Below are 27616 nucleotides of genomic sequence, written 5' to 3'. Positions count from 1 at the left end.
CGGATGCCGTCAGACGCCATGCGACTCCTCCCACCCACTCACTAGCGACGCGTCTAGAGACCACCGAAACCCACCTCAAACCCTTTGGTGGGGACGTCTGTATTACCGCATGTTTACCTCGCAGCTCGCGCTACTGCAGGTGTTCTTCCTGATGGTCCCCGAGGGGGTCCGGCCTCAGCCATCTCCGTCCCCGTCTGGGGCAGTGTCCACCCAATCGGACCTGGGGCCAAGGACGCAGGGCGAGACCCTTCAATCCTCCTCGGAGGTGCCTGGCGTCTCTACAGTGGGTCCTACTGTCGTGACTCCCTCGGCGCCTGGAAATAGGACCGTGGATCTCTTCCCAGGTGAGGGGAGAGGATGCGGGGTTGGAAACTGCTGACTTAGATCCAAATTCTGTGAACAAAGTGAATTCCCATAAAGTAAGGAGTGGGGCTGTTGGAAGAAGGGGAATTAACACTTGGAAGAGTTTGGGGATCCTCACCCCATTTGCTCTGCTTTATGTTGTACTTTTATAGTCTTACCGATTTGTGTCTGTGACTTGACTCCCGGTGCCTGCGATATGAATTGCTGCTGCGACAGGGACTGCTATCTTCTCCATCCCAGGACAGTTTTCTCCTTCTGCCTTCCAGGCAGCGTGAGGTGAGCTGCGATGCTCAGGTTGAATCCTAAAGGGGATTGGGGCTGTAGAATAAGTAACATTTGGAAGTAGGAAGAGTTAGCCTTCGTGCCTCCCACCCCCACTTCCACTCCTGGGAATGGAACTACCTTGGTTTTTCCCAGGAGAGCCGTTCCTCTTCTGATGCTCTAGAGCAGGGCTGGCCAATAGAATAGAATCTTCGTATTGTCCTGTGGCTGCCCAAGGAGTCCTCTCTTTGGCATCTGACTGATACCGGTGGGGCACCCTTCTTTGGACCGAATCCTCATTCTAAATGTATCTATTCTCCCTCCTGTTTCCTCAGGTCTTCAAGTTGGGTGTGTGTAGACAACTCTCTTATCTTCCGAAGTAATTCCCCGTTTCCTTCAAGAGTTTTCATGGATTCAAATGGAATTAAGCAGTTTTGTGTCCATGTGAACAACTGTGAGTAGAAATATGTTGGCTATTCCTATTGCCTAACATTTACGGAGAGTTAGCTTAGTCTCTGATGTTTTTTCCTTTTCTTTGTTTTTTAAACTTTTTTTTCCCCCCTTTGGATCTCTATCATGCTCCCTCTCCTTCCACCTGTACCCCTGCCCCTTCTTTTTTCTCTTATTAGTGAACATTGGCAATCTCTTTTGCCCTCTTGGCTGTGGACCAGAAAACCCATACAGAACTTTAATTTCAGTCAGCCCTTTTAGCTCAGAGGATTACAGATAGACTATATCTCCCATTTGCTACGATCTCCATGAAGGGGCTCACTGAATCCCCAGTGCCTGACATAAGAGGCACCAAATATTACGTGAATGAATGTCTTTGACAAATGAGTCTACATCAACCTTGTTTTTATTTTATGAGGCAACAATATAGGTGAAAGAGCATTTGACTTGGGTCTCAGCCCTTCATTTACTTACCAGCTGCACAGACTTGAACAAATTTCCAGGCTCATTTCTTCAACTGCAGAATGAGAAATAATATCACTAATTCTGAATGTGAAAGTGCTCTGTAACTGTAGAGTGCAATAAAAATGAAAGGTAATTGTTATTAAGGTTTTTAAATAGACTTAGATGGCTTCTGGGGTGGCGCGGTGGTTGAGAATCCGCCTGCCAATGCAGGGGACACGATCCCTGGTCCGGGAAGATCCCACATGCTGTGGAGTAACTAAGCCCGTGCACCACAACTACTGAGCCTGCGTGCCGCAACTGCTGAAGCCCGTGCACCTAGGGCCCGTGCTCCACAGCAGGATAGGCCACCGCAGTGAGAGGCCTGTGCACTGCAGGGAAGAGTGGCCCCCGCTCGCCGCAACTAGAGAAAAGCCCAGCAGCAAAGCAGGCAGCGAAGACCCAACGCAGCCTAAATAAATAAATAAATAGACTTAAAAAGTTGTTGGTGATGAGTATAACATTTTTAAAGATGTACATCTAATATATGTTTTTTAAATTTATTGTCTAAGAAGCAAGGTAATGTTCTCACATAAAATAGACTTAAATGTCCCTTACACTCTGGAAGTCAGCTCATCCTGGTTTCATCTGTTAGAAAATAAATTGCAAAACTATATTTGTTTCATAAAGCAACCAAGTTTGGGTTTGAGGGGCCTTGAATTTGGAAGCAGTTACCAGGAGCCTTGCGGCCATTCAGGTTGTGAGAAGGTAAAGGGAGCAAGGCAAATGCTGCATTTTAAAATAAGGCTGCAGCTGCCTCATCCTTTCCAAATCTCCCATTGCCTTCTAGTTCTAGCCTCATGAAAATGCTCCAGGGATATCACAGTAGTGTCCAACTGGTGCTGCCTGCTTTTAATCCCCCCCTGCTTCCCATGCCATACTGTTTCCAGACCAGTGTTTCTGAACTTTCTTTCCCCAGCAACACCTGAGAATCACTCCTTTAGAACTTATGGGATACTTTGAATTGTTATCATTTTATATGAATGTTGTGTCTCCCCAGGTAAATTGTCGGTGCGTAGAAAGGATGGACCATATCTTTGCCCACAGTGTTTAATATTTGCTGTAACAGACATTGTTAGTCAGAGGCTGTACAACATGATGGAGTGGGAAAAATCCTAGACCAGGAATCGGGAGATCTGTGATCTACTCCTGGCTCTGCCAGATGGCTCTGTGGCCTTTTGCAACTCATTTACCTCTTAGGATCCAAATTTCCTAATGGAATTGGACCAGATGATCTCTGGGCTTCCTTCCACATCTGAAATTGTATCAATCTAAGTCTAAATACCTTTAAGCCCTGTTGGGTGTAATATACCATACATGATGGTAGAAATTTTAGACAGAAATTCTATTTATCCTTAGCCTGTGCTTCTTATCTGCATTATTCCTGCTTACCATCACTACCACCAATATCCCTGCACTACAGTGAGAGACAAAATGTTAATGTTCTCTTATTCTTTTAAGCCATGAAAAAATATTCAGATGGATATTTTCCATCTCAACGTACCTTCTTTTTTTAGCTTAACTTTTCTTTCATTTATAAAGATAGAAATAACTACATTTTTTAATGAGGTAAGTATTTCTTCCATGTGGTTTTCAGGGTATGAGTTCTGAAGGAAATATTAAACAGCTCCTGGAAGCTTTAAAATTTGAACATTTCGGATCAGAGATGGAAGAAGGTGGTCTGCAGACCAGCAGCGTTAGTATCACCTGTTCCAGAGCAAGGCTTTTCAATCCTAATATGCACCCACATCACCTGGAGATCTTGTTAACATGCACATTCTGATTCAGTAGGTCTGGAGCATGGCTTAAGATTCTGAATTTCTGACAACATGCCAGGTAATGCTGGGGGGCTGCTAGTCTGTGCACCACACTTTGAGTGATAAAGATCTAGGAGACAGATAGAAAGTGAGTAGCCTGAAAGGCCCCAGAATTGAGAGTTATCTTCATTTCGTGTTCCGTGAGAAAGCTGAAAAGTCAAATGATTAGGACTTTGTGATCACAGAGGATAAAGGTCAAGCTTATGTAATGTAGCATCTTTATTAGCTTTTGGTGATGCACGTCTTGATTTCCTTTTGAATCTGTCCAAATGACCATATTTATGAAGAAAGAAAGAAACTAGTATGGGCCAATTTTCTGCTACATTCCTTTTTCAAGTTAGCAGAAAACTTGGGTGGTAAAACAGGGTGTTGTGCATTACAGGCCACCCTCTGGGCAGGGGAGAATGTCAGAGGCCTTTACCTACATCTCTCTTCTGGTTCTGAAGTGCCATAAGGAGATGGCTGCAGGAGCTTGGATAGATTTATACATTGCTATAATATAAATTACAAAATTGTTAGAGAAAATACCCTTTGGGTGTATTTGAAAAATCTTGAATGTAGAAATTATAAGGTGAAAGGAATAAAATACGACAAATCCATATACTTGAGAGATGGAAACCTTATTATGAGGAATGGTTAGTTGAAGTTTAGAGGAGATTGGAAGACTTGGAGAGGACAAGTCAAATATTGTCTCCAACTCTGCCATCTTCCTATGGAAACAGTACCATTTTGTTGTACTAGAGACTCCTCTGGTATGGGACAAATGTGTGCATTACCGAGACTCCTATTTTCATCACAAATTGCTAATCATACACATTCCTGGCATCAGAGACTTGGAACTGACTGGCATTCGTTGGTCATATTCTTATCTCAGATATTAATACTAAAACAATAATTCAATTAACAAATTACAAATAAATTATTAGGTGATAGAAATCAAAATTGTTATTATCTCTGAAGATGGCGTATTGATTGGGAACCTGGGAAAATGTTCTGAGTGGTAGAAATAAAAGTATATAAATGTTTAAAAATTCTTTGAGTTTATGCTTAAGTTTAGTGCATTTGCATACTTTACTGTGTATATTTTATGCCTCAATAAAAATATTTTTAAAGATTAGTTTCTTGGTATGCCAGATACTTAAAAATGATTTTATTTTATCTAAACCCCTTTTCTTTTTAAAAATATTTTAGCAAAATTAAACTATTTCCAGAAGCTCCAAAAGGTCAATGCAACCAGCTTCCAGGCCCTGGCTACAGAGTTTGGAGGTGAATCATTCACTTCAACATTCCAAACCCAGTCACCACCACCTTTTTACAGGGTGAGCCTACGGAAGGGGGAGGGATTGTTTGGTTTGGTTTTTCCCCGCATACTGACAATTGACTAGGTATATTTGAGATACCCACCTGCAACTAGGTTAGCCACTGTCAGCTCTTTTGGAGGGCAGTATTGTCCATGTTAACAACCTATTGAGTTAACTTTTGTTTCTGCTTATTCTTTTCTGGTGGAGTTCAGTCCAATCTCACTGTGAATAAATTTCTGTTATACTTTGTTTAGGCTGGGGACCCCATTCTGACTTACTTCCCCAAGTGGTCTGTAATAGGCTTGCTGAGGCAGCCTGCAGGAGTCGGAGCTGGGGGACTCTGTGCTGAGAACAATCCTGCAGGTGAGCCTGGAGTACAAGTGCCAGCATTTTTGTTCAGTTTAAAATAGGCTTTCTCATGTACCACTCCCTTAATTCTAAGGTTTCCTGGAGAGTAAAAGTACAACCTGTGCTCGTTTCTTCAAGAATCTGGCAGATAGCTGTACCTTGGATCCCACCCTCAACGCTGCCTCTTATCATAACTTCACAGTCTTGAAGGTGGGTGTCCCTTCTCTCCCCACTGTCACCACTGTGGACTTAAAAAGTTATCATGCTTCCCACAAACACTGAACTGGAAGTCAGGATGCCCAAGAGCTACGTAGAAGGCAGAGGGCCTAAAAGCCCTGTCACCTGAAGAAAGATGAAAGAAGTAGGGATAGATAGCCAGGATAAGAGGTTCTCACCTTTCTGGCTAGTGGAATTTGCTAAGGGAGGTAGGATGGGGTGACATCTCACTATTTCACCAGAACTTCTTGCTTTTGCTGTTTGTCAGAGCTCTACTCAGAGTAGGTGGGCACCACAGTGCATCCAGCCTCCGCTCAGCCCTGCTTCTGGCATTTTAGTGTAAGGAAGAGTCAGGTAGAAAAAAAATGTTGATTTTTTTTTTTTCCCCCAAATGAGAAACCACAAGCTCCTGGAGATTTTATGTTAAGATATATGCACACTCATGTCCTTGCTGTTCTCTTATACTAGGTTCCAAGAGGTTTGAGTGATCTGCAGAATACGAAGGTATGATGCTTTTTACCAGGAAAAACGAAAGAATATTTGGTCCCTTTACATCTGAGGCAGTTTCACTCTAGATTGTAATGGTGAAAGAGAATGTGTGTGTGATGCATCAAACTGTTCAAGTATGAGTCTAAAAGAGTGTTTTTCTGTTTGTTCTATATAATTAATAAGCATCATATGAAATAAGAATTCATAAGGTATTAGGTAAGTTTGAGAAACTTCGGTTAAATAAAGTTAAACATTATATTTAGGATGGACTACTTGAAGTCTTTAATATGCTAGAGGGTCTTCTTAATCTCTAAGAGGGAAGTGTCAGATACAGTATTTCTAAAACTTATTTGACCATGGAACCTTTATTTTATATCTATAGAAGTAATGTTCCAAAAAATATGTTTTGAGAAGTGCCGAATTAGAATGACTTTTGAACTTAAGTTGTAGACTGGCAATGGAAGGAGAGAGGAAGGTGATGGTCAAAAAGGAAAAATACTCATTTCAGCATAATATGTAACTAGAAGAAAAAGTGCTGCTTTCAATTTTAATTGATTTGCCTCTTTCCCGTGCTAGTTCCAGGTGCCTGTAACACCTGTCTCACAGGCTGACTCTCCTCTGCTGGCTGGAAACACTTGTCAGAATGTTGTTTCCCAGGTAGGGACGCTGACCTCAGATTCTGGACTGATGTATGTTGATCGACATTAGCAGAGGTACATCATCTTCCATTAAGTACCAGGCCAACCCCACGTGAATTTTTGAGCATTACCTGAAACTTAACACATCAAGGACTGAGCCCATCACCTTCCTCCCTGCGTGTTTCAGTCGTTTCCATTGCTGCCGTCCTCTAGCATTTCACATCCAGAACATTAAGATTATTTCTGGTTCCTCTTTCTTTGCCCATGTGCAGTCTGTTATGGTTTTTACTGACCACAGTTTCTTTTATTGACAAAGTCAGTATCATCTGAACATCTGAAATAGACTAGTCAACTTCTTTTCCTTTATTCTCTCTCTTCTAATCAACCAGCAAAAGTAAGAATTATTGGAAAGCATCATTTTAAAAACTATGCTCAGAAATCTCAGGTTACCTTCACTTTTTCATGACTTCCGTCTCCAGCTACCATCTTTATTCATCCTCGGACACTGTGAGAGCCAGGCAAACCGGGTTTCCATTCCATGCTCACCTCTGCCTGTGCTCCTACTCACCTCCTCTGCACAAGATCAAAACTTATTTTTCTTCCCTTTCAGTTCTTACCATAAACTCACCTCTCCCATGAACTCTTTCAAAGAGCTCTATCCAGTCTCTTTTTTTCATGTGTAGATATAATATGAAGTCAAATTTTATCTTTTCATGGTATTGGTATTTGGCATTTTTAAGATTACTTTTTTAGTCTCTCTCATCCAGTTACTTTTTAAAATTGAGATCTAATTGACATATAACATTGTATTAGTTTTAGGTGTACAACATAATGATTTGATGCACATATATATTGTGAAATGATCATGACAGTAAGTTTAGTTAACATTCATTACCACACATAGTTAACAAATTTTTTTCTTGTGGTGAAAACTTTCAAGATCTGCTCTCTTAGCCACTTGCACATATATAATGCAATATTGTTAACTACAGTCACCATTCTGTTCCCTCATTCAGTTATAGTAAAACCCTTAAAGACAGGAAATCTTCTGTACTAAACATAATTGGCCCACAAAATAATTTTTATTAATTGATTCTACTTTTGTATTTCAGGTCATCTATGAGATAGAAACCAATGGGACTTTTGGAATCCAGAAAGTGTCCATCAGTTTTGGGCAAACCAACCTGACTGTTGAGCCAGGCACTTCATTCCAGCAACACTTCATCCTTCACTTCAGGGTTAGGGCCCTTCTCCTACAGGGGATCAAGAAGAAAGAAATATCGGGTTAGAGGCAGCTCCCCTGCTTCTGTAACACACACAAGATAGAATAAGAATATGAAGGACTAGTTCAATCTGTCAACTGAAGCCTCAACATTTAATATTCCATAATTTAACTTCAAGTGATAAGGATTCAACAGTGTTTATTCATTAGCATGTTCCCCCAGCAAAGCAGGACTTCACTCACAAATCCAAACTCTTTTTTTAAATAGTCATTTTGAATCATAAACTCAACTAATATCCCACAAAAATTCTTTAACTAGCTTTTTTCATGTTTCTGGGCATTCAGCGTTTTACTCACTTCCCACTTAATCTAAGTTTCCAGTCTTGATCACCACCTTTTGGCTTTCTTCACTTTCTTTCTTTTTGAACCCAGCAGAGTCCAGTTTCTTCTCAACTCTACCCTCAAGTGATCAAGCAAATCCCATGTCTCTCAGCGTTCATCTGTGGAACATCTATAGTTAATTAAAATATATTTCTAAATTACATTTAAACTCCTCTGGTTGGGGCTTCCTTGGTGGCGCAGTGGTTGAGAATCTGCCTGCCGATGCAGGGGACACAGGTTCGAGCCCTGGTCTGGGAAGATCCCACATGCTGCGGAGCAACTAGGCCCTTGAGCCACAACTACTGAGCCTGCGCGTCTGGAGCCTGTGCTCCGCAACAAGCGAGGCCACGATAGTGAGAGGCCCGCGCACCGCGATGAAGAGTGGCCCCCGCACAGAAATGAAGACCCAATACAGCCATAAATAAATAAATAAATAATAATTAAAAAATTTAAAAAATAAAATAAAATAAATAAACTCCTCTGGTTTTAGCCACACTGAACATAGCTCTAAATTAATAGTAATTTTGAAAAACAGGATTGATAGATCGTTGATAGATCTTTAGTTGTAATCCTTGGTAGAAGTAGCATGTAGTGAACATCAACGTTCAGATCCTCAGGATTTATTTTAGTGAATAAAAAACAGTAACAGATGCTGAAGTATCAATTTCTGCAAAATGCTGCACTGTGGAAGGAAGCCAGATTGTTCAGTGCAGCTAACCTACAGCATTGCCTTAAGGAAGGGTATGAAGCCACACTGGAAGGTGGGAGAGCATGCTTTTCTCCATATTGACTTTTCCTTCACTCTTTCTGCAGGCTTTTCAACAGAGCACAGCTGCTTCGCTTACTGGTTTTAGAAGTGGGAATCCTGGCTATATTGCTGAGAAGCCACTCCTGGCTCTAACCGGTGATAGAAGACACTCAGTATCCTTCTTTGGGTCTCTGGGTGGCCTATTGCAGCCTAACGAGAAAAACTTTAACTACTGATCTTTTGGATTTTCCAATTCTGAGGTTCCCCCATTTTTTAGGTATTGCGGACTTGCTTTACTAAACCATTAATACATTATGTTCTCAAATGTTGATGCTACCAAAGGCTTTAGAACTTACATTAGCCTAGCCAAAGGTGAGGATCCTGACTGAATTTTGTTAGTTTTAACGAAATATTTATATGCTGGTGTGTGGTCATCCATTTTTGGAAAAACAATAATTGTTTCTTTATGTTTTCATTGCCAGAGGAAAAAGAATTGTGACTTGAATAATATGATATTAATAAAGTATAAAAAGCGTTAAGGAAATAATAAGAAGCATAAATTTTCCAATCTGCCTACTGTTTTTTCTTTTATGATCTCCTTGACCATTGTCTTCCACCTCAGATGACCCTCTTACAGAGCAAGGGTGATGGAACTTGCTCTATTAAGAGACACGAAGTACAATTTGGAGTGAATGCAATATCTGGATGCAAGCTCAGGTAATTCTCTGCTTCCACATCATTTCCAACAAATTTGTCTCTGCCTGTAGGGAATATGTTGATGTGGCAACTTTTTTATTTTGAAATCAGAGTTCAGAGAATGCTAGCTAGGAGTAATGTTTAAATAATATTAATATTACTAAGAGTTTTTTTTGCCAGTCCTTTATATCTGTTAAGGATTATTTCCTTCAGTTTATTTTAAGATATCATTTCTAATGTTTGGATGAATTACATTATTATGTTAGCATTGGACTCCAGCCTCCGTGGTGTTTCATTTCAGGCTGAAAAGGGTGGACTGCAGCCACTTGCAGCAGGAGATTTATCAGACTCTTCATGGAAGTCCCAGACCAGAGCACGTTGCCATCTTTGGTAATGCTGACCCAGCCCGGAAGGGAGAGTGGGCCAGAATCCTCAGCAGGAACTGCAGTGTTTCAGTAAGGAGAGAAATACACATTCTGGCCAAAGCTCACTTTCCTTTTTTGTTTATTAAGATTAAAACCAGCCCTGTTTCCATAGTTGATTTGGTTGTCATAGAAGAAAGATAATGTGGTTGTCATAAAAGAAAGAATATAAGAAATCATGCCCGTTTGAAGTCATTATTTCAGGTTAGGTTTATACATAACTTTCCTCACTTAGAGAAAAATTTGAAGGTAGGAAGTCTAGAGACTGGCCTCTGGTTCAAAATCAACCTTACTCATAATAGAAAAATAAACTAAATATATTTCATATATATTTCAAATATTCTCTTACATTCTTGAATATTTGGTCAGCACAGATTCTTTTTTTTTTTTTAAATAAATTTATTTACTTATTTATTTTTGGCTGCGTTGGATCTTCGTTGCTGCGCGCGGGCTTTCTCTAGTTGCGTTGAGCGGGGGCTACTATTTGTTGCGGTGCATGGGCTTCTCATTGCGGTGGCTTGTTGCGGAGCACGGGCTCTAGGCGTGCAGGCTTCAGTAGTTGTGGCTCGCGGGCTCAGTAGTTGTGGCTCACGGGCTCTAGAGCGCAGGCACAGTAGTTGTGGCGCACGGGCTTAGTTGCTCCGCGGCATGTGGGATCTTCCCGGACCAGGGCTCGAACCCGTGTCCTCCGCATTGGCAGGTGGATTCTTAACCACTGCGCCACCAGGGAAGCCCACAAATTCTTTCTTTGAGGTTGAAATTGTGTTCTTTGTGTTATAAAAATTTACATTTTTACATTTACGTTTAGTAAAAATACATTAACACGGTAAAAATTCAAACCATGTAGAATAGTGTTAATGAAAAGTAAAAACCTCAGTACCCACTGCCCCTGAAGAAATCTCATTTAGCTGTTTCTGTTTTTACTTTTTCTGGTGGCCACTACATCAGAGCTCAGCAGGTGTACCTCTTGATTCCAGTCTAAGTAAAATAGGGAAATCTGTGTGTGTCTAAGTAAAATAAAGAAATCTTTCTTCTTCCTCTTTTGCCTACCCCCTACCTCCTGGCTTTAATCAACTGTACCTTTAATTTTATTTCCTTTCACTTAAACTTTTTAATTGTTTATTTTTCTGTATAAATAATACATACACTTGGCTCAAAATTCCAAAAGTACAAAATAAAACTCTCTCTCAGACAACTTTTCCCTTCCACAGAGGCAAACGGAGTTACTAGTTTCTTTCCTTCTAGAGATATTGCATGCTCACACAAGTAAATACTCATATTCTTTTTTTTAATCCAAATGATATAATATCATAAACACAGCTCTGCACTTTGCTTTTTTCACTTGACCTTCAGAGTTTATTCCATATCATTATATAATAAGCTTCCTCATTCTTTGCATGGTATAGTTGCATACTATTTCATTATATGGATGAACCATAAATAATTTATTCAGCCAGTTTTATTGGTGAACATTCAGGTTGTTTTCAGCCTTTTGCTGTTACATACAGTGTAGCATTTTATAACCTGGTTCAGGCACCATTTCATACGTGTGAAAATAAACCTATATGATAAATCCTAGAAGTAGAATTGCTAGATAAAAAGGTATATACATTTAAATTTTTAATAAATATTGCCAATTTATTTCCCATCAGGTTGTACCAATTTACAGTCCCACTATCCATCTATGAGATGGCTTGTTACCCCATACTCTCCTCAACACTGGGTTATCAAACTTTTAATTTTTGCTCATCTGATAAGTGAAAAATAGCATCCCATTGTAGTTTTATTTTTCTCTTACTATGAGTAAGGTTGAGTATCTTGACATATAGTTGAACAATTCATGTTTTCTTCACTATGATCTATTTATATCTCTCGCCCATTTTTATTGAATTACTTGTCTTATAACTTGTAGAAAATCTTTGTATTTGAGAAATTGGCTCTTTTCTGTTGTATGATTTGTAGATATTCTTTTCCTAGTTTGTCATTTGTCTTTTGACTTTGTTTATGGCTTTCATGCCATGCAGAAATTGATTTTCATATTGTGAGATTTATCAATCTTCTTTTTGTTTTTTTTTCAACTTTCACGTTTTGGTTCAGACTTTGAAAGGCCTTTCGCCTTAGAGATTATTTTTAAAGTGCCCCCTTTCCCTTTCTCAGCACTATTATGACTTGATTCCTTGTATACTTCTTTCCTTTAATGAGACTTGGGGGATAAGTAGCTACATGTACTTGATCCAGCCTTTGGGGAACTGCAGTCAAACTGAGTTCTCTTAAACTTCATACAGCCTTACTGAGGGAGCGTGGTTTTGGGTAATACGTGGCTGAGTACAGAAAAGGGATGGTTAGTGACAAGGATTGAGATTATAGTGGAACTACTCTTTATTATTCTTTTTTTTGTTTTATTTATTTTTTTTTAATTTATTTATTTATTTAGTTATTTATGGCTGTGTTGGGTCTTCGTTTCTGTGCGGGAGCTTTCTCTAGTTGCGGCAAGCGGGGGCCACTCTTCATCGCGGTGCGCGGGCCTCTCACTATCGCGGCCTCTCTTGCTGCAGAGCACAGGCTCCAGACGCGCAGGCTCAGTAATTGTGGCTCACGGGCCCAGTTGCTCTGCGGCATGTGGGATCTTCCCAGACCAGGGCTTGAACCCGTGTCCCCTGCATTGGCAGGCAGATTCTCAACCACTGCGCCGCCAGGGAAGCCCCTCTTTATTATTCTTAAACCTACTATTTATATTTTTAAATCACATTTTTGAAGGATATTTGATAACATGGAAAATTTTTCCTAATGTAGATAGAATAAATGAAAGGAAAAGTGTTTTAAAATATTTGGAACAAACACATGAAAAGATGTTCAACATCATTAGCCATTAAGGAAATGCAAAACCCCAAGGAGATGCCACTTCATACCCACTGGGATGGCTATAATTTTAAAAATGGACAATAACAAGTGTTGGCAGGAATGTGGAGAAATTGGAACCCTCAGACATTGTTGGTGGGACTGCAAAATGGTGGAGCCAATTTGGAAAAGAGTTTGACAGTTCCTTAACAAATTGAACATAAACATAGTCTGTCTTCCCCTAGTCCTAGTTTAGACATGTTATTGCCTGTGTCTGAGCCTTACTATAAAAAGTATGAAGTTAGAAAAGCACAGGCATATTTGAGGATAGTTTGTATCTGCTAAGTTATAGTAACCTCCTGATTTATGTCCTCACTTCCATCAGTGCTTCCTGCATCTTGGAATTAATCCTCCTGGGGGTCACACTGCTTGGTTGGACTTCATAATCTAACCCTGAAATGTCCTTCCTTGATCTTTTCACTGTTCCTGTGTTCAAATCCTTTGCTTCAGTCAAGTGATCTGCTCAAGGCCAGTGCCTCACACATGTCTGGCACATAGGAGACACTCAGTAACTGTTCTAATTAATCAGCAGCTGTGTCTCAATGGCATCATGTGCTGTTCTAGTTGTGTACCATTTTATATGCCATCTCTCTACGTAAATTTTCCTTTAAACACTATTTCTTCCAGTCACATATTACTCATCCCAGTTCCACAAAACCATCCTCAACCAGAAAGGCTGTTTCTTCTTCTGGCATTCCACAGTACTGACTGCACCACTCACTGAGCACTTCTTATAACCATTCTACATGGGCTCATGTTTTATTAATCTCTACATTAGTATTTCCATTTTAGAATATTAATTTTTTAAGCTCATGGACAGTAATATGGCCTATTACGAACTTCTGTGTCCTTTCTCTAAGCCACATTGCCTTCTCTGTTATTGTGTAATGTTTAAGCAACAGTGGCTACTTAATTCATGGTAAATAACTACGGGCAACCATCAGCAATTGAAGCAAATGCTTCTTTTCCCTTCTGCAGGCTATGCATTGTACTTCCTGCTGTGTCATACCAGTTTCCTTGGAGATCCAGATATTGTGGGCATATGTAGGCCTCCAGTCCAACCCACAAGCTCATGTGTCAGGAGCCCGATTCCTATACCACTGTCAGCCCATACAGGTAAGTCTTGGCTCATAAAGGACCACCAAGCCTTGCAAAGCCTCGATTGTCTTATCAGCCGTTTGATGACCAGATAATTTTTTAACTTCTGAGAGCCAATTTATGCTACCAGCCAGTGTTTGGTTAGAATGAGCTGACACAATTAACATTCAAGTCAATCCTCCCTGCCTGGTTACTGAAATTTAACATGTTTTTATGGTGAATGCAATCTATATCCCTTTTTTTCTGTTTTTTTTTTTTAATTGCGTGACTATGGTAATAGGTTAGTTCTTTTAACTTAATCATACCAGTATTACTACACTGGTTGATTCAACCACAGAAAAGATTTTCCATAACTGTATTCAGTGTGACAGTCACATGCTAATTACAGTCTCTGGGCCTGTTGGTTGCTGTTAAAGTTACTACTGTGGCTAGTTTGTAGTCATCAATTCTTGGTTGATTGCACTCCATTAAAATAAATTTTTTTTTTTGGCCGCACCATGCGGCTTGTGGGATCTTAGTTCCCAGACCAGGGATCGAACCTATACCCCCTGCAGTGGAAGTGCAGAATCCTAAACACTGGACCACCAGGAAATTCCCTAAAATAAATAATTTTAATATGTAGTAAACATATACCCATTGTTTATGATGTGCCTTAAGACAGCTTTAGCATCTGTCTTGGTTTTAGAACCTAACACTTAGCTTTAGAAGTTCCAAAACAGAAATCATTAGGTCCTGGTGAACTGATTCATGTATGAATTTATTAACTTTTAATGGAAATTAAAACTAATTGAAATTATTACCTGTAAGTCATTGCGTTTACCTCCCAGAAAAGAAACTAGAGACTACATTTAAGTCAGAAGTAAAATACCTTTAGCTCCTCCCTCACCACAGAGTTGACCACCTTAGCTCTCCATGCCTGTAAATGTGTTAAAACTCAGGTTGCTGGAAACTGTGTTAATGAGAACATTCCATTCTCCCTGTGTTGGTTTACTGAATAAAATAGAACTCTTTGTAAGACTCATTTAATCTGTTACAGATACTGCACTGAATCTATTGTTTTACTTTTATGAACTGTATCTTTACTTATGAATACCTGTGTAGTTTGGGAGGATACCTACAGGACTGTTTTTATCTTCCTGAATCTCTGGCTCTCTTAGGCACTGAAGCTACCCAGTACCTCTTTCTTGTCTAGATATTTTTAATCATTGTATTTTTCTAGTATTTAGTAGAGGTTAGCTTTTCAGGTTAGTCTGCCCCCTCTACAAAGTGTTTGTTTTTTAAATTTGTGTCAACCTTTAAAAATCAAGAAATTTTACCTTCACATCCAGATCTCTGACTTCTCTTGAAAATCTGGTGGTAAAGATCCTATACTCCTGCATGGCATAAACTCTCCTGCCGCTGAATGGTGATTTCAACTAATAGAGTACCCCATTCACACAGCCTGTACCTACCCACCCTTAGCCGTCCCACTTCTCTCATTCAGGTTATTTGCTTAGGCTGGTAGGCATTTGTGTTTTTGCACCTTGAAATGAAGGTCGGTTGAATTTTGAACTGAACTGTCTGAATGACTTTTCATGGTATAAATGTAGCTTTAGAAACACTTGAAATTCCTCTCACTATAAAAAGTGAAGCAGCAAAATTTTTGGAACATTCCCAACAACAAACTACAAAATAGGGAAGAATTTAAGCAAAACACTGTGTAGACTTCCTTGTCTTCTTGTATGATAATAATAATAGCAAAACATTTATTGAACATTTATTATGTAACAGGCACTGGTAATATTTTTTATGTTTTTAGTATTGAATTCTCACAACAAACCCATGAAGTAAATAGGATTTATTTACATGGTACTCTGCTGCTTATGTTTTTGTACTAATTGGTCCTTTAAAGGGATCTTTAAGTTTGGGGCTTGATAAAATACATCATGTCTTCTGTCTGAATATAAACTTTCTTTTAATTTAAAAAAGAAAATATATCTCAAGGAAGAAACAACTAGTTATAAAGAATATTTTGAATCAATAAAACCAAAATAATAAGTGAGCTAAAAGAACAGTGTAACATCACAGGATCAAGGCTCTGAACCTTTCTAGAATTATAATATTCATTTCTATATTTAAGTGGATCCTCAAGCTTTTTGGATTATCTAGGAGACCTGTTGCCTGAAGTTGAGGGTGGTAATTAAGATCCCAGGCATTGAGTCAGACAGACGTAGGCCCAAATCAAGTTATTTTATTTCTCTAAATCTAATTACTCTCATCTATAAGATGGAGATTAATAATAATACTTCATTAGGTTGTGCAGATTAAATGAGATCATAAAATAAAACATTTAACACATTTCCTGGCACATAGTGAATACTCAGTAAATATCGCTCATCATTTCATCATTATTATTTTATTATCATACCTTTTTTGGTTCTGAATTTCCATATAAATAGCATATCAAATAGGTTTAAAGCAAAACACAAAAGAGATAAGCAGGAATTAGAGCAGTGTTTTTCAACCTTTGTTGGCTATCATCCATGGTAAGAAATATATTTTACATCACAACCCAGCTTATAACACATACATATATAAAACTGAAATAAGATTTTTATGAAATGTTATCTTTATGCAGTACACTCTGTGATAGTCTGTTCTATTGTAATTTATTCTGTTTTATTTTTAATGCTAGACACTAGTGGGTCACAATTTGCAATTTGCAAAACTTTTAGAGAATATATCTCTGACTACATTTCAAAGCTAAATATATTGTTTAATAAATGCCTTTTATTCATTATATTGTAAATGAAAGTTAGCAGTGTTTATACCTCAATTAAATAGCATATGCTAGAAAAACTGCCAATCTAGCTATCAGTCTGTCTTAGTGGTTCTTAATTTTATGGATCCTTTTGAGAATCTGTTGAAAGCTATTCACTTACTAGAAAAATGCACAGACACACAACATTCTTTTTATAGTTTCAAGGGATTTATTGATTTCTTGAAGCCCGGCTAAGAATCTCTGCCACAATCTCTTAATTAAACAGGCAGTATACTAGGAAAGATAAAGAATACTAAACAAAATAAGGATAATTCAGAATTAGATTTTTTGAAATAATTGCTATGGAAGAAAGGACTAGGAAGTGGCTGGATTGGTAACAAACAGTTCTGTTTCTCGTTTCTGTTGATGTATTGGAGAATACCAAATGACCTCTCTTCCGAGAAGGGGCAACAGTAACACCACCAGTGGACTTGGTGCTATGACAGTCAGTAAAGTTTCTGTCACTAAAGTCTTTCTTTTTCAAGGATCAGTTAACCACTATTTGCTTCTCTCTCGATGAATGATTAGACTATAGAAGTTCTCTGCCCCTTTCTGTGGTTCTTAGTAGCCTGTATAGAACTTTACCTAGTTCACTGGGTTGTTCTGTTATCTTATTATGTCTTTTTATTTTTTTAAAGAACTTTTTAAAGTTATGCTCATTGTTCCATATGTTAAAATGTATAACCACCTGAGATCTCTCCCTGACACATGATGTTTAGGAACATTTACTCTTTAACATATGCATTCTCTTTGACTCATTTGAAAATCTTGATAACTTCACTGACATTTTTAAAATAAGTGAGGGTATTAAAATTTTTTCATTGGTTTTTCCCTCAAATATATGTTTTTCCCCAAGAAAATATGGAGAAATAATGTATATGTTATCTGGAAAGTATTATATATAAATAATTCATTAGTTATTTTTCAGAAATTATTATTAATTTTACTGTATTTAAATCACTAGTTCTCCTAAAATCAGTGTTAATACCAGATATCAGCTAACTTCTTAAAAATGTACTTATAAGTTCTAACAATCATAATAGATACCACCATTTCTGATTGTGTTAGATTAAATGAGACTCATGAATATAACAAGCAGATGCAGTTCATGTTTTTGCATTGGATTCTTATTTGGACAAACAATTGTAAAGTATATTTTGGGATAGTTGAGGAAACTTGAATATGGATTATATTTTAGATAGAAATACCATTAACATGAAAAAATAGAGATTCATTTTTTTAAAGTAGATTATAAAACAGCCTATACAGTATGATCCCATATAGTTAAAAATGCATATATCAATGTCTGTGTGTATAGATAAAGATGTAAATGTTAATAGTGGTATTCTTGGTGTTGGAAATATGGTGTTTTTATATCTTTTTTATTTATCATTATTCTTTAATTTTTTACAGTATAATTTACTGTTTTTGTAATAATTAAACTTTCTCAAAGTCACTAGGAAAACATCTAAAAATAACAAGATGTTATTTTCAGGAATTCCCTGGTGGTCCAGTGGTTAGGACTCCACGCTTTCACTGCCAAGGGCACGGGTTTGATCCCTAGTCAGGGAACTAAGATCCGGCAAGCAGCACAGCATGGCCAAAAATTAAAAATAATAATAATAATTAGATGTTACTTTTAAGATGAATTTATTCAGTTTCATTTACAATAGCGTGAAAAAACATAAAATACTTAGGAAAAAATTTAGCAAAAAGAATGCAAAACTTCTTCACTATAGAACATTACTGAGAGAAATTACAAGAGACCTAAATAAATGGAGTGATATACCATGTTCATGGAGAAGAAGACAGATCCATTATCTGTCCCCAGATGGATCTATAGAATCAATGCAAACCCCAAAAAATCCTAGTAGGCATTTTTGTGGAAATTGACAAGCTGATTCTAAAATTGACATGAAAATGCAAAGGGCTTAGAATAGCAAAACGATTTTGAAAAAGAAGAACAAAGTTGGAGGACTTTACTGATTTCAGGATTTACTCTAAATCTTAGTGTGGTGCTGGTAACAAATAGACCAATGAGAAAAAACAGGGAGTCTAAAGATAGATCCACAAAAAATTCAATAGGAAAAGGACTTTTTTTAAAACAGTTGGTGCTGGAACAACTGGATAAAACTAGACCTACTGAATAAACATATGGGGAGAAAATGAACTAACTCCATACACAAAAACACTTATGCCTTGATCATAAACCTATATGTGAAATCCAGAGTCATAAAGCTTCTAAAAGAAACATAGAATATCTTTGCAAATTTGAAGTAGGTAAAGATTTCTTGGACAAGAAACAAAAATCATTAACCGTAAAACTAAAAATTTGATAAATTCGACTTCATCAAAATTTAAAATCTCTGCTTATCAAAAGATACTGTTATGAAAATGAAAAGCCAGACTGCAGCTTGGGAGACCGTATTTCTCAATGCATTATCTGACAAAAGATCATATCCAGAATATGCAAAGAACACCAACAAATAAATAATGCAAGGAGCAAAAAAAAAAAACCCACTAGTAATGGGCAAAAGATTTGAACAGATACTACATAAATGACCAATAAACATGAAAAAGTGCTCAACATCTTTAGTCATTAGGGATATGCAAATTAAAAGCATAAGACACCACTCACTAGACTATCCAATAGAATATGCACTAGAATAGCTAAAATCAAAAAGACTGTGATAACATGAAATCTTGCAAGAATGTAGAACAACTGGAGTTCTCATACTTCGCTTATGGGAATGAAAAATGGTACAATCACTTAGTCTTACAAATTCATCTTCTCTATGACCCAGCAATTTTTCCTGGACATTTACCCAAAAGAAATTAAAACATATGTCCAAAACAAGATTTGTACAAGAATGTTCATCACAGCCTTAGTCTTAATAGCACATAGTCCATAGTCTGAAATATGTAGCTACAAAAACATAAATCTAAGAGATGGTATCCACAGCTTTTTCTCTAATAGTGATAGTTTTCATTTGTATTGATTTGACATAGAGGATTAGCACATAATGGTTTAAAAGTTATCATTATAAATATGTAATATAGTAACATATAGGGTGTACTTCTTATTACCAAAGCCAAACAGAATCTAATCTAAACTTTTCATGTTATTAAACAGTAAATCTTACTTGGGGACAAAGTATTTTGCTGCATGTAAACTGAACTGAAGCAAATAAATCCCCTAAGCTTCACAAAGTGTTAAAACAGAATTGCTGGTGGTAAACATCATAAAATATTATAGCTTAAGGTAGAAATAAATTGTCAACCATACATAACAGAACTAGATCCATAGTAAAAGAAATGTGCTGACTTGGCTTTGTGCCTTTTGTTTTGATAAAAGAAAAGAGATGACCAGACTTTTTTTTTTTTTGACTGTGTTGGGTCTTCGTTGCTGCGCGTGGGCTTTCTCTCGTTGCAGCGAGCAGGGTGCTACTCTTCGTTGTGGTGCGTAGGCTTCTCATTGCGGTGGCTTCTTTTGTTGAGGAGCATGGGCTCTGGGCGTGCGGGCTTCAGTAGTTGTGGCGCACCGGCTTAGTTGCTCCGCAGCATGTGGGATCTTCCCAGACCAGGGATTGAACCCGTGTCCCCTGCATTGGCAGGCGTATTCTTAACCACTGCGCCACCAGGGAAGTCCCGATGACTGGACTTTGAGGGGTTTTTGGGTTTTTTTGTTTGCTTGTTTTTTTGTTTTGTTTTGTTTTTTTCAGTATTCTTGCTACACATGCTAAACAGTGAATTCTCTAATTTTGCTTATACATAACTTTTAAAATGCAAATAAAAAACTTTAGACTTAAGAATTCATGTGTAACACACTGAACTTAACTTTAAAATCTTTTTCTTCATGTGGCACTAAAACACAGATTCTAAAATAGGTCAATAACATTCAGTATTATCCAGTGACCTGGCAAGTGCATTCAAGTTCCTTTTAATTATTGGATTATCTACTAGACTGCACTTGTTCCAAACCTCCACATAAATATGGAGGCAGTATTTTTAATATATGAAGAATAAGCATTTCATTTGAAATATTAACAAATAAGTATATGAATGAATGAACCACAACCTTTAGAGATCCTAATTACAGTGTGGTGGGAAGGATGAGGAGTCAAAGTAACCTGTAATTGCTGACTATCAAATTAGCTATGGCATACTTACTACCTTGTGATTTATTTATCTCTTCTTACTTTATATTAGTTCCCTATCTCCAAAATACCTCTACTCATTTGTGCAAAAAAGGATCTTTATTGAGTGCCTCCCCTGTGCCAAGTATCATGCTTGGTGCTAGGTATAGTGCAGTAAACAAGATAGACGTCATCCACCCTTACAGAAGGTGTGGAGCAATACCGAGGTGAGGTTTGGAACACTGTTACAGAAATTTTCCAGGATATGCTAATAGCCTGGGCTCAGATGTGACGGCTGCAGGAAGGAGACAGAGTTCAGGAGATTTATCACAGATAGGACTTGATTGCTTGGATGCAGAGGTTGAGGGAGAGAATGAGTCAAGGATGATGGATAGTTTTTAGTTTGGGCATTTCATTCAGTTCTTTTATATCTTATATGGTGATAGCCTGTTGACTACCAAATGTAATCCTACTTTTTGCAGTAACCCTTGTATTTTTCATCCCCCCCCACCACCACCCTTTTTTTAATTTGGTAGGTATTCTGAAGTTTTTCTTCCTTTTTTGTTTTGTTTGTTTTGCAAGGCCACTGTCAAGCTACTGGAACCCACTTTGCCTGTCAAGTGCCTGGAAATATACATCTCCCAGATGGTTCTTAACTAATGACTTAAGGGCATAGGAATATGAGAGCCCAACTCCCTTGCCTTGGGTTGGGAGCACACAAATTGTTGGAACTGTAAATCCTACATTACAGCTCAGAATTCCCCTTCAGATTAGGCTAATGCTACATAATGGTATAATATATCAAATTAATTAATAATTTTATAATTTATCAAAATAATATGTAAACATATTTTTAAAGTCAAAAATGCTGGAAAAGAGGATCTCTTAACAAAAAATAAAGTCCCATATCCCCCCTGCTCTCCAGAAATTAACCTGTTTAACTCTTTTCCTCTTTCTTGCTGGTATTTGTCTCAATTTCTAAGCAATATCATACTCAGTTATCTCTTGAATTTAGAGTTTATATAATCTATTGACATCCTATCTTGGTAGATGAGTTTAGCTTTGTTACTCTTCTCCTACCCCTCCCACCACTCTCCCAGTATAGTTACATCAAAATGTTTTATTAAGTCAATATTCAGTGTTTCATTTTTATGATCATACATTTATGTTGAGCCAAGTAATTAAATTTTTGTGAAATGTTTTATTCTTCCTAAAATTAATAATTACCTCATATTTCATTTCTTTAGTTTTCTTTGAGCTAATGGCTAAAACTTCTCACATACTCTTAACAGCTCTGTAAAATTTCTCTCAATGCAGTTTTCCAGCTGCATTGCCAGCTGAACTTGCCAATAGTGTTACTTGTTCTACCTTTCCTACGTATTTTCTTCATGAAGACCTCCATAATCTGATGTAAAATGGACTAGTTGCTGCCCAGCAGCTGTTTTGGAACTTTCCTTTACTGTCATCTTGGAGATTCCCCCTTGCTTCCTACTTGTGTTAGAGTTGCTGTTAACTAGACATTACTTTTTCATTTTTCTTGGTTTATTCTCTTGTTTTGGTGGAGCTCAAATTCTAGTAACATCTTTGAAAAAAGGAGCATGTAAAATACATTTTTTTCTTTAGTTCACACATCTAAAGATAACTTTATTCAGCCACCATCGTCATCCTTATCATGATGCATAGTTGATCATTTGGCTAGGTATAGAACTCTAGATTGAAAATAATTTTCACTCTCAATTTTGAAAGCATTCCTCTAGTTTCCAATATTGCTGTCTAGAAGCCATTTTAAGATATTATTTTTACCCCTAATAGTCTGAAGTTTCCACAAAATGAGGCCTTGGGTAGTATTTTTTCTTCATTCATCATACCAAACAATTCATGGGATTTTTTTACTCTTTTAAAGCTGAGTTCTGATAAATTTCAATTATTATTATATGTTTAATAATTTCCTCCCCACTATTTTCTGTTCTTTCCTTTTGGAACTCCTGTTAATCTGTTACAGGATCACTATATTGATTCTCTAATTTTTTCTTTTCTCTTATATTGTCTCTCTGTTTATCTTTTTGTTCTTTCTAGAAGAGTTCCTCAACTTTGTCTTTTAGTCTTTTTACTGAATTTCTTTTGGCTATCACATTTTTTTTTAATATCACATTTTTAATATCTGAGAGCTCACTCTTATTCTGTATCTTTTCATAATATCCTTTTCTTATATATTTTTAAGATATTAACAATTTTTTGTCTTCATCTTTAATCTCTGTTTCCTCTGAATTTGTTTATTCCATTCATTTGGTACAGTTTTTCTCTTTAACATGAGAAACTTCTCCCACTTACCTGGCAATCTCTAGCTGTCTATCCAAAATAAGAGTAAGGTGCTAAACTGATGGAAAGCTCTGTGATCATGAGTGAGTCTTATTGACTTGTAGGCTTCACTGTAGGGTGGTTAGGTGCAGTAGCTTTGAGGGTTGTAGGACTGCGAATGTCATTATCTTTTTATCTTCTTATTGGGACTGTTAATTTTCTCCAGAAAAAAAACCCTCCTGGCTCCTGACTGAAGGGTATGTGTATAAGACCATCTCTCACCATTTTGAAGCCAGACTGGGGGAAGGGATTTCATTATACAGAATAATTGCCCTATTTTTAGTTCCATACCTCACTCTGTCCTTTTCTATGTCCAGTGGCCCTAAATCCAGAATTTCTCTGGTTTAAATTTTCCAGTCTCTTGTTGAGATAGGGAAAGGGTGGTTGTCTGATTGCATTGAGGAGGGTATCATTCAGTAACCATTTTCTGTCCCTGCCTCATCCCTACTTCCCTGTTGTCTTCTATTACTGAGTCTTTCAGGGTTCTACAGAGATCTTCTTCTAGTCTCTGAAGGCTTTTAGGTTTGGCCTTCTTTCCCTCTGTGAAACCTTGCCTCCATCTGTTTTCTGTATTCACATATTATGATCTCTCCCCATTTCAGTGAAGATGGAATTTTGTATCTGTTTCTTATTGTATTGGAGTGGTTTTAAGATATACAGAGAGAAGACTTGTCTTTACATTGCCATCCTAAAATCAAGTCCAGTAGTAGCTCTTGGTGAGCCTAATCCCAGGTGAGTCTGAAGAAAACAATTCGAAGAACTTTTACCATGTGGGATTTCCCAGCCATTGAAATACCACTATAGACTTAAATATATATGTATACACATATATATGTGTGTGTGTGTATATGTATGTATATGTGTGTGTGTGTGTGTGTATATATATATATATTTGGGTAGACATGGACCTGAAGTTTGCCTTCTTGGGCTCATAGCTATCTAAGAGGTCAGTTCTCAGTATAGGCTGACCCCAAGGCTCCAGAAGTTCCCTGATTTTGGAGTTTGCAGGGGCTAATGACACTTTTCCCTACCTCAGCTTGAAACCAATTAAAAAGAGTCAGGTGGAGATCAAAATATCAGCTTTATCACTAATAAACACTAGATAGGTAGATTTGGCTTGGGTGTGTAGCAGTGAGCTTCCTAATGTAAAACTACACTCTTCCATTATGAGGCCACTACCCCAGTTATAACCACAACACCTGGGACTGCTTGTAGGCAGTTTAAAATTTCCCCTCCCCCTAAAGGCTCTGAAATGAGTCAGAACAGCCCATTAATTAAATCAATTCTTAGGCAACACTGAACCCAAGGCTGAAAATTCATTCCCTATTCTATTTCCTATCCCAAAGTGTTTCTAGCCATCCCAGCTTATATAGCTCATCAGGCATTCTGCAGTGAGGTTAAATAACAATGTTAACGTATTTCAATAATGTCAACTGCAAAGATTTGCTCCAAAAATTGAATGTATATCCTCTCCCCATTATAAAGTTCCTAGGGAAAAATTAAAATCCTAAACAGGAAATCCTTTTGTAAGTTAAAGTCCAAAGAAAGTTTATTACTTAATCTTAAGTAATAAACTCCTCCCCATTTTCTTTGTCTGGTTAGTCTCAGCCAGTCTTCAATGCCTGGCTGGAGTCAGGATACCCTCAGCATCTTCAGCCTAAGCTGGCTGTACTTGGAATGTATGTGGGTCTTTCAATGCCACAGAAGTTACATTAGTTCTATGTCAAGTCCCATATGAGCTTCACTGTTTAAAAAAAAAAAAAAATCCGAAGAGTTAGTATGACATGCCAGATCATCACAACACTGGCCCCACATCCACTTATTTTTTTTTTTTTAATTTATTTATTTATTTATTATTTATTTTTGGCTGTGTTGGGTCTTCGTTTCTGTGCGAGGGCTTTCTCTAGTTGCGGCGAGCGGGGGCCACTCTTCATCGCGGTGCGTGGGCCTCTCACTATCGCGGCCTCTCTTGTTGCGGAGCACAGGCTCCAGACGCACAGGCTCAGTGGTTGTGGCTCACGGGCCCAGTTGCTCCGCGGCATGTGGGATCTTCCCAGACCAGGGCTCGAACCCGTGTCCCCTGCATTGGCAGGCAGATTCTCAACCACTGCGCCGCCAGGGAAGCCCCCACATCCACTTATTTTAAAAATGTCTGTGGAAGGGTATGCCAAGCAAAATTATGTCCCCAGAGCCTGATATTTACTGTTGCCAAAGACCACAGCAGAGATATGTGGCATCAAAGTGAAGGAAGGTAAATGAAAATCTTCATTTCTGGTTCAACAAGATAGTTATTTACTGTCAAATTATAATCAAAAGTTTGCCTAGTGAACAGAGTCAGAACAAAGGGAATTCAGTTTAGACAAACTTAATTCCAGTCATCAGGCTGCAACCATATCTACCCAAAGCTATGTCTATTAGATCAGATACTTGAGTCAGCTTGACAAGGAGCATCCTTTTCACTTGACTTGAATTGGTGTTTGGTTGCGAGGATCCTTTCTAACCCTGAGATTCTGTGAATTTGATGGTTTTTTAATCTACAGTATGGAGTTCTTTGCTTTTTCCATGAAGTTTCACATTTCTTTCTACAACTGAAGAAGGAATAGAAATACTGCTAGTACGTGTGTACTGTTTCAGAGCCTGGAGCCTTCTGGGACCTGATAAGGTAGAGCTGCTAAACACGTAACAGCAGCAGTTTCTACCTGATAAGGTAGAGCTGCTGAACACATAACAGAAGCAGTGGCTTCTTTGATATCAGACAGGTCCCCAACTATGGGAAGCTAGAGTCAGTCTTTTGGTAGGTGTAACTGTTCACAGTTCTGGTGTCCTCGAGTATTGCTAAGAAATTAATTTCCTTGTGTCTCACTCAGAAGGAGAACTACATAGGATCAATATGAGAAAAAGGTCTGTCTTGCTTAGAGCAGTTTGTTTTGAGTCTTTATTCAGGGAAGTAATAATAACAGTGAAATTGGAGGGCTATTTGAATGGGTACCAAGCACTGACCTGTCACGGACATTCTTCCTGCAGGATTCCCAACAAGAAACAGAAGTACCTTTGACAACTGTTGTGACCTTTGTGGACATTACCCAGAAGCCAGAGCCTCCAAGAGGCCAACCCAGAATGGACTGGAAATTGCCATTCGACTTCTTCTTTCCCTTCAAAATGGTATTCAGCAGAGGAGTAGACTCTCAAAAGGGCTCAGTCTCTCCCATTCTTATCCTGTGTCTCTTACTACTTGGAGTTCTCAACCTAGAGACTAAGTGAAAAAAAGGAGAGGAAGCAGATTTCAATTTTCCCCATGGGAAGTTCTGAGGCACCCTGCTTATCTTGGCTAAACAGATCCTCACCTGCTCATGACCAGAAGAGAGCATTTAGGAAAACAGACGACCTAACTGAAGGAGTGGAATTGCTAGGCAATATGGTAACTTTATGTTTAATCTATTGAGGAACTGCCAAACTACTTTCCAAACTGGCTGCACCACCAGCAGTATGTGAGGGTTCCAATTTCTCCACATCCTTCCCAATATTTGTTATTTTTATATTAGCCATCCTAATGGGTGTGAAATGGTATCTCATTGTGATCTACCACGCCTTTTTAAACTGTAACGTATGAGATCTTACACTAGAAATGAGCACATCTGCTCTTCCAAGGCAGGAATACTCCAAGTATTCTTTTCCTCTCTACCCCTCTGATAATTTGATTAGCTTGTAAGACTAGTTTCCAATTACAAAGCTGCTTAACATATCTTAGATAAGATTTTATGATGATCTTATCTCCAGTCACTCCTCTTGTAACAGGCCTTTGAAAAACATTTTTTTACATCATCTAGAGAATAATGCAGTCTTCTTCCCTCCCTTTATTTATACGGGAGGTCTCTTACTGCACGAGGTCTCTATTGTAATCGTGTATTCAATTTTAAGGAGCAAGTTTTACTGTAAAGGGGTATGTGCAATTTGTATAGAATGAAATTGAAATTACAGCCGGCCCGTTACAGGTGTGGAGAAACAGGTACTCTCGAATACTTTTAGTGAGAACATAAACTGGTAGAAACTTGGAGAGAAGGGCAAATAGCTATTTAATATGTATCAAAAGCCTTAAAAAATGTTCACAAACTTTAACCCAACAGTTCCACTTATTAGACATTATGGGGCGGGGGGTGGGGGGGATGTCCAACAATAGGGAATTAGTTAAGTAAACTATGATGTATCCATAGATTGGAATGTTGTACAACCACCGAAAATTGAGTCGACCTGGCTTTATTGCCATAAGAAAACATTCATGATCTATTTTAAGTGAATAAAATAGGCTACAAAATAGTACATATACTTTATGGTGCTATTTTTGTAAAACAAAAAATATTTATACATATGTACTTAAACAAACATCTGGAAAGCTAACGTCTAAAATGGGAATTTTTTCTTAATAATAAGCATTTCTGATTTTTCTAATCAGAGAAAATAAAACTGTATTTTAAA

The 27616-nt window shown here is 37.9% G+C and overlaps 1 protein-coding gene across 2 annotated transcripts; it reads left to right on the top strand.

The window, feature by feature from the left end:
• The first annotated feature begins 26 nt into the window (after positions 1-26).
• TCTN3 (tectonic family member 3) lies at positions 27-27285 on the top strand. Of its 2 annotated transcripts, none has more exons than XM_068548264.1 (14): positions 27-344; positions 516-639; positions 960-1078; positions 4584-4711; positions 4948-5056; positions 5136-5251; positions 5726-5761; positions 6323-6403; positions 7497-7622; positions 8801-8908; positions 9358-9452; positions 9733-9821; positions 13730-13867; positions 26168-27285. In XM_068548264.1, the coding sequence occupies exons 1-14, from the start codon at positions 110-112 to the stop codon at positions 26398-26400; spliced, it is 1737 nt and encodes a 578-aa protein (XP_068404365.1). In that variant the 5' UTR covers positions 27-109; the 3' UTR covers positions 26401-27285. The 2 variants fall into 2 exon arrangements, with proteins under 2 accessions (XP_068404365.1, XP_068404364.1); XM_068548263.1 differs by having other exon boundaries at positions 9733-9886.
• Positions 27286-27616: the final 331 nt, after the last annotated feature.

Source organism: Eschrichtius robustus, chromosome 7, assembly GCF_028021215.1.
Source record: "Eschrichtius robustus isolate mEscRob2 chromosome 7, mEscRob2.pri, whole genome shotgun sequence".
Taxonomy (NCBI): Eukaryota; Metazoa; Chordata; class Mammalia; order Artiodactyla; family Eschrichtiidae; genus Eschrichtius; species Eschrichtius robustus.
Note: the sequence above shows the minus strand (reverse complement) of the source record. Positions and strands in the feature narration are given on the sequence as shown.

Excerpts from the sequence above, each read along its gene's own strand:
- TCTN3 (XM_068548263.1), top strand. The coding sequence starts at position 110 with ATGTTTACCTCGCAGCTCGCGCTACTGCAGGTGTTCTTCCTGATGGTC. Across the intron at positions 5,057-5,135 it reads TGCTGAGAACAATCCTGCAG|GTTTCCTGGAGAGTAAAAGT; the intron begins GTGAGCCTGGAG and ends CTTAATTCTAAG. Across the intron at positions 9,453-9,732 it reads ATATCTGGATGCAAGCTCAG|GCTGAAAAGGGTGGACTGCA; the intron begins GTAATTCTCTGC and ends GTTTCATTTCAG.